This window comes from Sebastes umbrosus, chromosome 10 (assembly GCF_015220745.1).
Source record: "Sebastes umbrosus isolate fSebUmb1 chromosome 10, fSebUmb1.pri, whole genome shotgun sequence".
NCBI classification, from domain to species: Eukaryota; Metazoa; Chordata; class Actinopteri; order Perciformes; family Sebastidae; genus Sebastes; species Sebastes umbrosus.
The window spans coordinates 21,492,157-21,508,992 of NC_051278.1; the positions used below are offsets into that span (position 1 = coordinate 21,492,157).

Genomic DNA, 16,836 nt, shown 5'->3' on the forward strand with positions numbered 1-16,836 from the left:
AAATTGGAGGCAAGGCAAGTTTATTTATATAGCACATTTCATACACAAAGGCAATTCAAAGTGCTTTACATATTTAAAAGCAAGATGAAAAAGCACAACGTGCATAAGATAAAAACGAATAAAAGAATATAAAAGTATAAGTTAAAAGAAAAAAAATTAAAAGGGTAATAAAAACAATCAAAAGACAGTAAAGTGCAGCATTTGATCAATTAAGAAAAGCGTCTAAGAACAGTTTGGTCTTGAGTCTAGATTTAAAAGTGGCCACTGTTGGTGCATCTTTGATCTCTGGAGGTGAGTGAGTCCCCATAATGTGACAGTCCCCACAACGTGATAAATACTATCACCCAACATACAGCCTCTCCATAAGCCTGCATTTCCTCCTCTTCACCCATAGAGGACGCTGTCTCCCACGTCCTTCATCCACACACCAGCCTCCAACCAACGGACTGCTTTTTAACAAGTCAATTAATATCAATGAGTGAATATACATAGCGCATTTACAAAAGAGTGCAATCTGAGGGATGAATTAAGCAAATCGATTAGGGAGGAATAAATGACTGCTGCGACCAGCAGACGTTGTGGAAGTGGCCCTCGCTGGAAATCAATGAATTAGAAATATGAATCTAATCGCCCATTGGTGACACGTGGAGTAAAGCTGCAGCCTGATCTCAGGCCTTTTTCATATAAAGAGTCTGAGAAGAACAAAATGGGACTATTTGAGTGCTGGCATGGTGACCAAACACTTATATTTAATTTTGTTTTGTCAAAGTTATAGGATGGAAATTGAAAAAGATTCTGCACAAGAAAGGAGTTTTTTTATTGATAAAGATGCATCTGATTCCCACACTTTTTGCACTATTTAAGTATTATTATTATTTTTGAGTTTGCGAGGATAACTCATAGTGGCTGGCTTGTTCATCTCACACATATAGTTAGCTTTTTTATTTAATGCAATCTTGTTTTTCTATAAAAGCATCACATTTAAGACCTTGGATAATCTATCCAAGCTTTAAGCACAGGTTTATATTTTTGTTTCTATTTATTTTAAATACTTAGCTATTGGTGATCATTTAGAAGTTAAATATACATCCCATAAAATATATTTATAAATAAAAAATGTAAAAAACAAAATACACCAGACCCCTGCAGCCGGAGTGAAAGTGGCTCAAAAATATATAACTAAATATAGAAAAAAAAACACACTAGACTATGAGTAACCTCCTGCAGCCAATCTGTGTGTGACTGTTAGTTGTGTGATGAGGCGCTTGTCCCTAACCTTCCTTTTTGGCGCTAACAGCCCTGTGTTCATTTGCTGCCTAATTGGACTGTATGAGACCAATAACAGAGGAGCGCACACAGCCTGCAGCCAGAGGGAGGACTCTCTCTCTCTCTCTCTCTCTCTCCCTCTCTCTCCTCACCGTCTCTCCCTTAATCCCATTTGCCATTGTACATGCCCAATCGCCTATACTTTCCGCATTTAACTTGGATGACATTTTTATTTCATCATTAGCATCAGACGCCAGACTGACTGACACTGGTGGACAACAGTTTTCTAACGAAAGAGCCCCGGAATGAGACATCTCCATGTTTATTATACATGTTTGTTTTTATTTTGCCTCGAACATTTTATTTTATTATTTTTTATTCTAGCCTAGAATTAAGGACGCGCGTTTTGACGCGGTGTGAAATCGAGTCTCAGACGGGATAACGACACTCTGTAAGTCAGCCGTGCCTTTTTTTTTTCCTCCCTCCTGTTTTAATTCCTGCTTCCGTGGTCCTCTCCTCTGCGCCCAGACCACAAAACACAGCGATGCCAGAGACAACGCAAGAGACGTGCGCTTCGGCCAAGGACTCTCCTTTCTTCATCAAGAACCTGCTGAACTGTGATAGCAAACCGTCCAAACCCAAGCCAGTGCTGGCTGCCACCAAGGCGGCCTTGGAGGGAGGGTTTTCTCTCTCCCACGTCGGGGACTTCAACTTTCCTCGCTTTGACCTGTCCGCGCAGAGGTTCAGTCTGCCGGCTCACTACCTGGAGCGCTCCTCGGCGTGGTGGTACCCATACGCACTCAGCTCATCCGCACACCTACACAGAGCCGAAGGTAAGACTGGCAGACACAAAACAACACTATTTATGATAGGATTACGCACACAGACTCACACTTTTTGAATTCTATTTTCATGATGGAGTCTTTATCATAAGAACAGAGAGAGAAAACTTCATTATTTTTATTATAGGACCTCTCAGGACATGTGTGTTTTTTGTTCACTTCATATTTTCTCAGATATTCCCACTTTCTCCTCACAAATGAGCTCAATAAAAGTACGTTTTTGGTGACAGGAAATAATATGACTCGCATTGTCTTTACCCAACCAGAGTGTATAGCTATAGTTATTTGACGCCATGTCCTCCAAGGAAGGACTGGCAGACCCAAAACAACAGGATTACGCACTCAGAGTCACACTTTTTAGCCTTTGAATTCTATTTTGATGATGGAGTCTTTATCATAAGAACAGAGAGAGAAATTATTTTTCAAATTTACAATCACAACATATAGGACCTCTCATGGACATGTGTGTTTTTGTTTTGGAACTTCATGTTTTCTCAGATATTCCCATTTTCTCCTCACAAATGAGCTCAATAAAATTGCTTTTTGTGCGTTTTTGGTGACAGGTGACGCGCATTGTCTTTACCAAACCACAGTGTGTAGCTATAGTGATTTGACGCCATGTCCTCCAACTCCAAGGAAAGACTGGCAGACCCAAAACAACACTATTTTGTCATAGGATTACGCACACACACACTCACACTTTGAATTCTATTTGGATGATGGAGTCTTTATCATAAGAACAGAGAGAGAAATTATTTTTCAAATTTTACAATCACAACATATGTATATGACGTGTGTTTTTTGGCACTTCATATTTTCTCAGATATTCCCACTTTCTCCTCACAACTGTGCTTTTTGTGCGTTTTGGTGACAGGTAAATAATATGACTTGCATTGTCTTTACCAAACCACAGTGTGTAGCTATAGTGATTTGACGTTCATGTCCTCCACGAAGGCCTATTTTGTTATGCCACGACGCGGTGATAATAGATCAATAAAGTGACACGCTGTGCATAAAATGAAGTAGACATCGTCAAATCATCGGATGAGGGTGGCGATGCGCAGCGAGCTGCTTTTGATTTGTCTATTGGCGCTCAGTGTGAACATCACTGTGAACATCACTGTGAACATCTCACCCCCAGAGGCTCGGTCACTGACAGAGCTTTTTTACCTGCCTGTTATCTGTGATTTATTCACGCGCGGATTTAAAAACACGCTCGCACTATCATGCGTTCATGCAAAGAATAAATGGGAGATTTTTTATTGAAAGCTTGTTCAATTAGGAGAGTGATAAATACAACTTTTTTTAAAAAAAGCAGGCCTGCAGATTTAGAATATTTTTATTTCTTTAGTCTATTAAAAGTGTTCTTATCTTAGTATCCTCCTGAGACCCAGCCCATTGACATGTGTCCACTTTAGTGGACATTTTGTCCACATGCATATCCTCTTACTCTTTTGACCCCTGGTGTATTGTAAAGAGGACATCCTAGGCTTTCCAGTGATATGGCATGTGTTTTTTTTTTTATCAATTTGAATGTATTCTTGGTTTAATATCACTCTACAGCCATAATCTGTTATTTTTTTTTAACTACTTTTCACACTGAAATAGTCCTGTAGTCCACTATACAGTGGACAATAAAAATAAAGTTTAACAAGCCTAAATTGTTAAGATTTTCGTTTAACCCTAAATAGGAAGGAAATCACAAAAAAAAGTAATTGGAAGACACTTTTGTTTTAACTCGGTTCCCAGGAGGATATAGGGTAAATGATAATTTGAATATATATATATATTGTTGTCAGTCATGTTTAGCTATAAAAAAATGCTTTATGTTTATGTCATATTTTTCTGGCACTATTTACAAGTAGTTTAGTTTCATCCAAAGCCTGCAGGCTGTCCAGTATCAACAGGCTGTAATAGAATCAGAATCAGAATCAGAATCAGAATCAGAATCGGAACCAGAATCAGAATCAGAATCAGAATCAGAATGGTGTTTATTGCCAAGTGTAAGAGGTATACACTAGGAATTTGCTTTGGTTTTGTTGGTGCAAGTTGAACAGTATAATAACAAAATAAATAGATTAAAACGTACAAAAATAGAATTTCTGAGTTTTTTAATAAAATCATATCCAGTGTTTATGACCACGTCTCCCTGCATGTGTCCTCATTTCAGTCCTCGACAAACTAGCCAGAGACTCCTCTCCAACCTCGGGCACGGACAGAGACTCGCCGGACCTGGTTCTCAAATCCGAGCCGGACGCCAAAGAAGACGACGACGATGAGGACGAGCACAACAACAACAACAACAACAACAACAACAACAACAACAACAGCAACAAAAGTGGCGACGATGAGATCATCCTGGAGGAGAGCGACGCGGAGGAAGCCAACAAGAAAGACGACCTGGAGGAGTGGAAGAAGAGGGACGACGACAAGAAGCAGCAGTGCAGGAAGAAGAAGACGCGCACGGTTTTCTCCCGCAGCCAGGTGTTCCAGCTGGAGTCCACCTTCGACATGAAGCGCTACCTGAGCAGCTCGGAGCGCGCCGGTCTGGCCGCGTCGCTGCACCTGACGGAGACGCAGGTGAAGATCTGGTTCCAGAACCGGAGGAACAAGTGGAAGAGGCAGCTGGCCGCGGAGCTGGAGGCCGCCAACCTGAGCCACGCGGCGGCGCAGAGGATAGTCCGGGTGCCGATCCTCTACCACGAGAGCTCGGCGTCGGATGGCGGAGGAGTCGGTGTCGGTGGAAGCGTGCCGGTGAGCCAGCCGCTGCTCACCTTCCCACACCCGGGCGTCTACTACTCACATCCCATCGTCACATCGGTTCCGATGCTCAGACCGGTTTGAAAAATAAGATGGCACACAGAGTGGGGGGGTGTCGATTTTTCAAAAATCATCTGAAAAGTAAAAAAAAAACAAACATATTTTTGTACAAACTGACTGAAGAAAAAAAAAAGAAAAGAAAAGAGACACACTGTCAGGCCTATACATGGACCTATTTTGGCAAATAAGCCTATTTTGTGTCATTTTTTCCAAAAAGGGTGCCGTTTACACGTGATCCGACAATTCAAATCCCATGTTTTATATTATTATTATTATTATTATTATTATTATTATTATTATTATTATTATAGGCCTATGTAATGATCACCTCAGGACTCTGCTTACACTGCCTGATGAGTGTCTTTTTTTTAATTTTATTTTTTTTTTATTGTTTTTACATCATAACTGTTTCCAGTCAGGCCAACTCTACAACTACACATTATTCTATTTTTTTATTTTATTTTTATTATTATTATAGGCCTATGTATAATGACCACCTCAGGAGTCCACCTGCTTACACTGCCTGATGAGTGTCTTTTTTTTTTTATTGTTTTTACATCATAACTGTTTCCAGTCAGGCCAACTCTACAACTGTACACATTATTCTATTTTTTTTTTTTTTATGTTTTAACCTTGTTTACAAAAATTGGCGGCCTGAATGCGCCTGGGCCTGCTTATCATCTGACACAATTATTTCATTTTATTTACAACTCATTACATTATGATGTGCAATACACTGACGGTGTGCGCTGTGAATGGAAAACATGTTTTTTTTTTTTTTCATCTTTTCACGTTGGAACATGGATGAGGCTTTGTGGTAATTTCCCTTTTTTTTTATTATTATTATTTTGCTTCTAAAAAGCGCTTGACGGGGGACAATCAAAAAACACTGTCAACTGTAAAATATTCTGTTTAGTTTTAGTGATTCTCACTCTTTGCTCACTCAACATGGACACGTCTTTCAAGCACAAGTGTGAGCTCCCCATGTCTCCTAATCTAACTGTGTGTTTTTGGAACAGGAGCAACAAAAATATCGACTACACTGGTGTAAAAAAAAAAAAAAAATATGTAAATGTATATATTTAATGAGGCACTGGGAGAGGAGCTGCCACTTCTCCTTTGTACAGTAAAAACAACGTTTTGATATTGTATTGCTGAACCATGTTGTGAAATAAATGGAGAATATTCCTTACATTTTAGATTATGTTTGTATGACTTCTGTAGAGAATCTCAGAGGAGGTTAAATTGAGCCTTTTTTAATATTATATAATCAACATATATTATTTTTTTTCACTACTACATTCAACATTTTTCATAAAATGTTATGCACAAAGAGATGCAACAATTAAAAGTGGATGAAATTAATTACTTTTCTGATAATAGACAAAACGTCGAACCCCTCATCCACACACACACGTGGTGGTTTGGGCAGATATAGGTTTCTGTCATCATATTGGTGTGATGCACTTTAAAAAACGTTATTTTACATAAAAAGTGGCTCGGTCAATTAGATGCGTAATTGCCACCATCTTGCCAAAATTATGGGTAATGTATTCAGAAGAGGACATTACTCCCTGAGTATGAGCTGCTGTCTTTTAACATTTTTTTTCTCTCTCATGGCCTTGTATCTATGTGTGTGTGTGTGTGTGTGTGTGTGTGTGTGTGTGTGTCTGTGTGTTCAGTGTGATGTGGAAGGCTGTCAGGATCCATGGCAAGTATCTCCACCTCACTATGCTGGTTTTTATTCTTATTTTTTTATATTTTAAGCACATTTCTTTTTAATTTATGAATGTATTTTTTGACAACTTCATGAGGAAACGCCTCTCTTTACAAGAATGTGATGCCACCTATATTTAAATGGTGAGGTATGACACTGGTGCAAATTGTTTTAGGATATACAAAATATATAGTATACAAAAAAAATCATATCCTTGCTGTTATTTTATTATTATTATTTTTTTAATCTGGACAATAACATCTCACAGTGTCTCCACAGTATTGCCCTGTAACCTTAATTTAAACAAAGTTTGCAAAAAAAGGTGTTACATTTCACATGAGAGATAAATGATTAAACTGGTACTTTGTAACACATACGACCACAGGTGTCACTGGACACTTGATGCGGTTATCTCCAGGAAGACGTGCATAGCATTGTATGTAGGCTAACTTAATTCAATAATGCAGTTAAATGTGTAAGAAAGCAAAATACTACTAATAATAATAAGAATTCCACTTCATTTCATGCAAATTAACTTACTTTAACATTGTTCTTGAATAAGGAAGCACAACGTCTGACCGAATGTGGAGGATTGATTCAACAAAATCAATGGCAATGAATAAAAATACACAAAAACAATACAACATAGGTTCCCCCACCACATGGTGATGGTATTGCTTTTTAACCTAAGAGAGAAAAACAAGTTTAAGAATCACATTTCGATGCAAGTATTTTTTTTACCAGGTGAGACTTAACCTGAACTTGTTTGTTTTTATTATTCATTTTATTATTATTATTATTATTATTATTATTATTTTATTTTATTTTTTTTACAGTTACGTATACTGTTATTGCACATATATTTTTAGTTTATTTTACTTTTTTTTTTTTTTTTTACAAAACCGGATGTATTATGTTAAAGTAACAAGGGTTTCAGGTCCAAGGGGAGGAGGCAGTGAAGGGAGGGAGTGAACACTCCTCCGTTGAGCTGGGCACACTAAATGGCAATGATCAATAATCAGTTATAAATACCAATAATAAACAATCATCAGGATGAAATACTTGATTTAAATAAAAATTTTAACATTTCTTTGCACTTTTTTAATCTGATATTCACCTCCAGACTTCTATCAGGGGACAGAGTCCAGGTGGCCACTATATGACACCTGCAGAGAAACTACACATCTGCACGGTCCCTTTAATTTAAACACCAGCAACACATTTTAATTCCCTCATAGTGTGCAAGCAGACAAACTATTAACAGCTTCATAGTTTTAGGATACTTTTAAGATTCAATCTGCCTGATAACAAACAATACAATACTGCACTTTGGATTGCTCAAACATAAGAAATATTACCATAAAACAAAGAGTTGGAATACAAAATTGAACAGATTATGAGGCACGTGTGTATTTCTCAGAACAACCTTTTGCCTCAAAGGTCATTTTCAGTTTTCCATCTGTAGGCTAATATACAGTTATTGGAAATGAATCAGTCAGCTATAAACTCATATAATGACCTCATCAAGAGACAAAGGGTTCATTCAAATATCGTCAGATCACCCGAGTATTGACGCGCACCTACCGCGTTGAGCCCCCCCATTACCGCAAATTAATAGATTACTATGGCATTATTCCTCTGGCACATATCGATCCGCAAACGTCTGCATCATATTGCGTCAAGCGAGAGAGCAACGTTTACGCGGCTCAGCTTGTGGGTGACCTTGATTTTGCGCGCATAAATTGAAAAAATGACCACTCGATAATTTCCATTTGTGCGACATCTGCATGTAAAAAGGGAGTGGGGCCAGAATCAGATAAAGTACATTTTGCAAGCAACGGGGGCAAACGGACGTGACGGACTGAAGCTCGGTGTATTACATTAAAATGGAGAGCTTGAGTGGGATAATTTGAAGCCCTAGCAGAGGTTTTAGTGCCATGCAGTTTGGAGACACACAAGTGGCCCGACCACCTTGCGTAACGCTTCTTCTCTGTGGCCACTGGCATCTGCTCACATGTGTGTGTTGGACTATTAAAGTTAGTTATAGTGGGATTTAAAGGCTGCACGCACAGATTAAAGGTCCCATATCATGCTCTTTTTCAGGTTCATACTTGTAATTTGTGTTTCTACTAGAACATGTTCACGTGCTGTAATGTTAAAAAAAAACTTTATTTTCCTCATACTGTCATCCTGAATATGCCTGTATTTACCCTCTGCCTGAAACGCTCCGTTTTGGTGCATTTCAACGGAATTGCAACAGAATTGCGTTACTAAGCAACAGCTTGTGTCCATGTGTACTTCCTGTCAGCTGATGTCATTCACATACACTGCAACCAGGAAATAAACTGGGACACATTTAGAATGTTTAAGTTTAAAATGATGTCAAGGGTCTAAATATTGTATATTTGTGACATCACAAATGGGCAGAAATCCTGACAGCTTGTTTCAAAAGCTCAGTTTCTGAATACGGGCTGTGTGTATTTCCCTGTGGATTGAGCGTTTCTATACTTTCACAGTATTTATATAGGACTTAAGCCTGCTTTATAATAAAAAAAACATGAAAATCTCACTTTTTTACAATATGGGACCTTTAAAGCATTTATTTAGAGAACCAAAATTGTCTCTGTCATGGCAGAACCATGTCTGGCAATGGTTCATGAAATGAGGTCTCCAGAGAGGTCCTTGAGGGGTTGGCAGAGGTTCCCTATACCAAGACAGGAAATCATGTGTATCAGTGATATTTCAATGGAATATATATAAGATTAATCCTCACCCTATAACGTTGTCAGTTTCTTTAACAAATCTTATCAAACAACAAACACCCTCTGGCTCCCTCCAGCAACAAAATGGGCCCAAAAGGTAAATGTGTGCGTAATAGTTCCACCTCTCACTCTGATCCTATGCGTCAACAAACGATCAATAATCAGTAATAAATACCAATAACAAACAATCGCCAGGATGAAATACTTGATTTAAATAAAGTTTTTAACATTTCTTTGCACTTTTTTAATCTGAGATTCACCTCCAGACTTCTATCAGGTGACAGAGTCCAGGTGGGTACTACATACTGACACCTGCAGAGAAACTACACATCTGCACAGTCCCTTTAATTTAAACACAAACAACACATTTTAATTCCCTCATAGTGTGCAAGTAGACAAACTATTGACAGCTTCATAGTTTTAGGATAGTTTTAAGATTCAACCTGCCTGATAACAAACAACACAATACTGCACTTTGGATTGCTCAAACATAAGAAATATTACCATAAAGAAAAGAGTTGGAATCCAAAATAACACATTTTAATTCCCTCCTATGCGTCAACAAACGCATCCAAACTACTTTCCATAATCAAACACAGAAGTGATCTGACGCGTTAAAAGCTTGTTTCAACAACACTTTTGACACTTTTTCCTTGAAGAGAGGAGTAAACCTTGTTTTAAACCCATCCCTCCCATTTTGCTTTGCTGATTGAATGCGCCGCATCAGATTTTCATCAAAGTTCTATTAAGTGAAACATAGGTTGCAGGGCACCGTCTGATTGGAACAGTTTAAATTTTAATTGTGTTTTTAATTTGACATATAGTTGCTGTGAAGAATGACACCCGGAACGCCGAGGGGCGGTCGATTTTCTTAATTTCTCCCCGAGGAATTGATGAGTCTATCAGGGCAGTAGATTGGAAAGCCATTAAAACTCAATGGTTAGGTTGTTAATTGGAACTTGATGGATAGGAGCCCGTGGATAGGCTGTACTGATCCAATCTTCCTGACTTTGTGTTTTCCAATAAATTACCCAGTTCATTTCCACACTCAGATTACATAAATTGTACACCTCCAGGGCTCGTGCGCTCTGCGTTTACAACTCTCTCTCTCACAGATACACACACACACACACACACACACAGTCTCTCTCTCTCTCACACAGACACACACACACACACACACACACAAACACACAGTCTCTCTCTCTCTCTCTCTCACACACACAAATGTGCGCCTCCTGAAAAAAGAGCAGGCCCAGCTTTCTTGAATGAAAATCGAAACGTAATCAACGTTTATACTTAGAAAATTTATTGATATCATTTTCTCTAGGTAATTTCCTTATTCTAGACTTGGACACGCCATATATCATAATACACACGTGTAAAGGGGTCTTTGTTTAATATTTATCGAAGCTTGATTCCCCGGATCAAAGCGCCTCATAACTTCATCTGTCTTCTTTCTCAGACCTTTTCTCTCTCTCGCTCTCTCTCTCTCAAAGATCTTGTTCTGTTATTGCAGTGTGTATAGTAGGGCGGCCATATCACTGTGATAGAGCACCAAACTTGCTCCATTTGCAGTTTTAGGGATAAGATAAGATAAGATACGATAAGATAAGATGAACTTTTATTAATCCCCTGAGGGAAATTCAGGGGTCAAAGCAGCAACATCAGCAAACAGAGTGAAACACAGGAGAGGTAAAGGTATACAAAAATTATAAAAATAATAATAGAGATATAACAGATACAGAGTGAATGGCTGAACATAGTGTGTACAGTCCGTCAATAAATAAATGTAGTATGTGCAATAAATAAATGTAATATGTGCTTATGTGCAGTCTATAAAGTGGTATATAGGATGTATAGTGTAAAGTAAGTGTAAAGTGCGCCAGTGGTTAGAGAGATAAACGCAGAAACATGAGTAAGGGATGGACATTTCATAGATGTGTGTCTCATTGGTGTCTCTCCAGTCCAGATGTGTCTCTAGTCCAGATGTGTCTCTATGGTGTCTCTCTATTACAGTCCTTTCCAACTCATCCTAATCATATTGTATTTCATCTTGTTCTTTTGTGTTTCTTTTAATTATTCTCATTCACATGGATACTAATAATATACACTGCTCGGACTCCTGACATAAAAGAAAACAGCGCGCGTAATACATTCCGTGCCAGCCTGTTATATGTCCAACTATCTCATGTGATGAACTCATCTCACTTTGCCAAAGTCGTCTGAAAGTGACGCAGGAGGCTCCAGCTGACAAAAACAGGTCTTTGTTTGAAAAGAGCGGCATATAAAATAAACCCATTTAACTGTCATTGCAGATTTCACGCCTTATGTGTAACCACCATAAATCCAGCATCCAACCCAGACTGCCCTCATATATTTACCCCCCCCCCCCCCCACCCTTCATATATAAAGCCTCCCGTGCCAAAGCGTTTAGTTCAGATCGTTTAGCAGCTGCCGTATTGACGATATTTACGCGCGGATCCAGATGCTTCTGTGTGATGATGATGATGAGGAGCAGAATCTGCTGTCAACATCATCATCAGCATCTTCTTCCTTTCCATCCAGCCCGTCTTTATAACACCGAATACCCGGTTGTGTGTGTGTGTGTGTGGCTACCGGGAAGGTTGCTGACACGATGATTAAAGCTGACCATTTGTAATGTGTCTGGGGCTCCCTTACAGAGCAGTCAAAGAGGGATAATGTGGCCAAGCTCGAGCCCCGCAGCTGTCCCACAGACACACACACACACACACACACACACACACACACACACACACACAGACACAGATAGAGCATGGGTGGTGGTGGGAGGCGCGCGCCCCCTCCCCCCCCCTTCTCTCCACGACACACACGCGTGCGCGCACTCAGCCCCCACCACCTCCAATCAATTAGTCAATCAATTAGCCGGCCTCTACTCCACGCGCGGTCATCACGAGGCAGATTAGCTCAGTAATGATCAAATTAATTCTTAATCGCTGATAATGGACGCGGAATGAGTTTATTATTTTCAGGGGGAAAAAATGAGTTAGGCCTCTCTGTGTTATAGTTCCAACTATATAAGGCTGTATGTATGCGTGTTAGTTACCATCACCCAATCAGTCGATTTAGCATGCATAGAGGATGATCGAGAAAAAACGTGCATGAGGTCATCCTCAGTTGACTGAGCCGTTTCCTGGTTGTACAGGTTGCATAATCAATTTTTTTTTTTTTTTTTTTTTAATCTGTGTTTATAAATGAGGCATATTTAAGACACATTACGCACACTAAAGGAAAGATATTGCAAAAAAAAAAAATAAAGTTGATTTTTAAAATTATTTTTTCAACATATTGTCTGAAGATATGGCACATGGCAATTTAGTGCAACATTTTTTTTTTTTAAATTCATAAACAAGTTTTAATTTACTCAGAACAATAGCATATTGCAACACATATTGCATTTGTTTTGATAAAAATAATGTAATAAAGTTATAATTTAAAAAAAAACAACTGCTGAATGCAGATATTGCAAAAGGTTGATTTTTAAAATTACATTTTCACATATTTCAACATATTGTCTGAAGATATGACACATGGCAATTTAGTGCAACATTTTTTTTTTAATTCATAAACAAGTTTTAATTTACTCAGAACAATAGCATATTGCAACACATATTGTAATTGTTTTGATAAAAAATAAAAATAAAATTATAATTAAAAACAAACAAACTGTGAATGCAGTAATGAACACTGCCCTGGTCCTCGCTCTTCCTCATCCCGTCTCAAAAAACCTTGACAGGAGTTTGAAATGTCCGGGCTTGTGTGGGAGGCTGCCATTGGCCCAGGAGGAGCTTACCTACATGCAAATGAAGCTGCCTCTGATCCACAGCGTGAGGAGGAGGACCAGCAATACACTCATGTTCACCGAGCTCTAGAAAAAACACCTTCAACTCCTTCAATGTTAAAACTCCACAATTAAGAGAGAGAGAGAGAGACACACAGAAAAAACAGAAGAAGACAAAAGCTTCTTTCGTAATTTCTACGCACCAATAACGGAATACAAAGAGAGGACAAGACAGATTCAAGGCGAGACTTCAATTACTGTTATGAAGCGAGAATGAGTAGCGCAGAAGACAGCGGGAGCAAGTGCTCGTCGGGCCCGATTTCAAGCTTCACCATCCAGTCGATTTTGGGCACCACAGCGTCCGATGCGCAGCGCTCCGGGAAGAAGGAGCTCTCCAAGAAGAAAGGACCGCTTCTGCCGCTGCCGCTGCCGCCGCCGCGGAGGCGCTCTCTGTCGGTGTCCTCCGAGGAGGAGTGCAGCGGCGGAGAGGACTCAGCGGACTGCTTCTGCTCCGACACCGGCCACGGAGAGCCATGCAGACAGCACCAAGCACACAACTTCTGTTTAGGTGAGCAATATCTATTGTTATTACAGAAAAGATAAGATAAGATGAACCTTTATTTAATCCCCGGAGGGAAATTCAGGTGTCCAAAGCAGCAACATCAGCAAACAGAGTGAAACACAGGAGAGGTATATAGGTATACAAAAAATTATAAAAACAATAAATAGAGATTTAAAAGATACAGAGTGAATGGGTGAACATAGTGTGTGCAGTCCGTCAATAAATAAATGTAGTATGTGCAATAAATAAATGTAGTATGTACATATGTGCAGTCTATAAAGTAATATATAGGATGTATAGTGTAAAGTAAAGTGCGCCAGTGGTTTGAGTCCAAGATGGTTGCAGATAGTGCATGTTTAAAGGCAGATAGTGCATGTTTAAAGGCAGATAGTGCATGTTTAAAGGGAGCTAAACCAAATATTTAAGTATCTCACAAAATAATTTAAATAATATTACGCACATTTATTATATTATGTGTTTACTATATAAAATGGCATGGCAGTAGGCCTTCTTATTAGCTCCTTTTTTATTTATTTATTTTTTAAATAACCAGGCTATCTGTTTTTGTTTGCACTTGAGCTCACATTTCATTATTAGCTCGTGTTTGTGACTGTCACACTCTCGTGCAGCTCATCCATTTCCACTTGTTCGCTGTGTGCAGCAGCAGCAGCAGACTATATCATCACAGCAGCAGCAGCAGCAGCAGAGGAAGAGAGGAAGGGTCGAATAATTAGCCCCTAGTCTGTTCCTCTCGTTTTAAATTTAATTGAGCCTGCTAATTGATGAAACATGTTTCTGAAAATGGCTGCTGCACTACACGTCGCCAATTGAGCGTTAAATAGAGCAGTTTTTTTATTATTATTATTATTAATAGCTTACTTTTACGCACCGTGCGTAATCGTGCCCGAATTGTTTATTTAAAAAAAAAAAAAAAAGTCAACAGCCGATTAAGAAAAGTCAGAGTTCACACTTGAACTTTCAAACTGAGTATGTCATATTCACTATAGTCTTATGTTTTGTTTTGTACAGCCTGAAGTAAAATAAGAAAAAAAAACTGAAACACGTGGCCAAAAATCTCACTAAACACTAAGTGTCCTCCTGTGATATATAATGATCGAGACGCGGTCAGCTCTGTTGGAATATAAGAAACTGACCAAATGGAGCTGATTACTATTTTTTTTGTTTTTATACCTTAGTGTTGATATTCGTCAATAATATTTACTGTATTCTTTTAGAATATTGTTTTAGAATATTCTTTTTAGAATATTCTTTTTAGAATATTCTTTTTAGAAAATTCTTTTAGAATGTTCTTTTAGAATACAGTAAATATTCTAAATTTATTCTAGATGTGTCATATTCACACCACCTCCTCGTTCTCCTCCTCCAGGTCCCGCCAATAAAGGACTCCTGTCCGGTAATGACGCGCTGCTGGCTCGGCGGCCGGTGCACCTGCCGCTGCTGCAGGATTACAAGGAGGAGCAGGACAAGAGACCGTGCCATCAGATGTCCCCGCTGTCCGAGGAGAGACACACGGACGGCGCGGACAAGCAGGGCAACAACTCCTCCAAGAAGAAGACGCGCACGGTTTTCTCCCGGAGCCAGGTGTACCAGCTGGAGTCCACCTTCGACATGAAGCGCTACCTGAGCAGCTCGGAGCGCGCCTGCTTAGCGTCCAGCCTGCAGCTGACGGAGACTCAGGTCAAGACGTGGTTTCAGAACAGGAGGAACAAATGGAAACGGCAGCTATCGGCCGAGCTGGAGGCGGCCAACATGGCCCACGCCTCCGCACAGACACTAGTGGGCATGCCGCTGGTTTTCAGAGATAACTCCTTACTGCGCGTTCCGGTTCCTCGGTCCATCGCCTTCCCAACACCTCTCTATTACCCAGGGAGCAGCCTGCCAGGGTTACCTTTATACAACCTGTACAACAAGATCGAGTACTGATTGACTCTGACTCTGTATGTCCCACCACTAAAAAAGATTGCAGCATTTACAAAAACAATACATCCTTATAATAAGTGTCTCCACATAACCCCCCCTGTATATTATTAATTGTATCACTTTATTTGTTGAGGAAATTGTTATTATGCAGCAACTGTCACATGAAAGCAATTCCCCTAAATGTATAAAATACACCATGTGTATAATTAATTACAATCATTTTTGTACTTTTATTTCTTTTTTTTAATTATCCTTCCTTTAACTGATAAAATAATTTTGAGTTTAACATTCATATCAAGAAAAAAAAAATCCACAATTTTTTTTTTTATTCATAATTGGTTTCTCACATATATTGCAATTTTATTTCACCTGACAGGAAAAAAAAACAATTATTCCATTTAAAAGGAAAAATATCATTGTTTCTATTGTAATTATAGACCTTCAATAATAACCTTCTCATTCAATAAATTTTCTATTTCAGTGAAAATTGGGCTTGTTTGGTTTTATTTTATTTTTTTTGTACTTACATTTGTAACTATTGACACAGTTAGATTTTTTTTTTTAACACAGAAGGCAAACACTTAAAGCAACTGCAAACAAGGTTAATGTTAAGGTATAGCTTTGTTGACACTTCTTGTCCCTCGAGCGTCCAAACTAATGTGAACACGAAACGTTCTATTGTGATAACCAGTGTTGTAGTCTCTATATGTTAAAGGCTCGTGATATAATCAGAAATTAAAGGTGAATTTTGGTTGTAGAGCTGCAGTAATTATCACCTGGAGGGTTGTTTTTTTTTAAACTAAGAACCCCTGCTTTAACCATAAGGTGAAAAAAATGAAGACACTGGTGTTAATTAACATATATGACACACTGTTTGTACCATAGTTTACATGGCTGTTGGCTCACATGTCCTACCTTATACCTTCTATTATTACATCAAATATTAAGTTGTGAGCATCTTGACAGGTGCATTATAATTGCAGCTGTGCAGGGATGCAGTGTGAAATGTAATGTGTTATATTATTCTGCAGGCTAACACTGTAGCTTCCATATAGGGGCTGGGCGATATGGAGAAAATCAATTATCAAGACTTTTTGACTGAA

The 16,836-nt window shown here is 38.9% G+C and overlaps 2 protein-coding genes across 2 annotated transcripts; both read left to right on the forward strand.

The window, feature by feature from the left end:
* The first annotated feature begins 461 nt into the window (after positions 1-461).
* Positions 462-6,266, forward strand: hmx3a (H6 family homeobox 3a). The gene is made up of 2 exons (XM_037781357.1): positions 462-2,099; positions 4,279-6,266. Exons 1-2 carry the CDS (start codon positions 1,811-1,813, stop codon positions 4,950-4,952), a joined length of 963 nt encoding a protein of 320 aa, XP_037637285.1. The 5' UTR covers positions 462-1,810; the 3' UTR covers positions 4,953-6,266.
* Positions 6,267-12,628: 6,362 nt separating this feature from the next.
* Positions 12,629-16,220, forward strand: hmx2 (H6 family homeobox 2). The gene is made up of 2 exons (XM_037783096.1): positions 12,629-13,798; positions 15,180-16,220. The coding sequence occupies exons 1-2, from the start codon at positions 13,504-13,506 to the stop codon at positions 15,734-15,736; spliced, it is 852 nt and encodes a 283-aa protein (XP_037639024.1). The 5' UTR covers positions 12,629-13,503; the 3' UTR covers positions 15,737-16,220.
* The last annotated feature ends 616 nt before the right edge of the window (positions 16,221-16,836 follow it).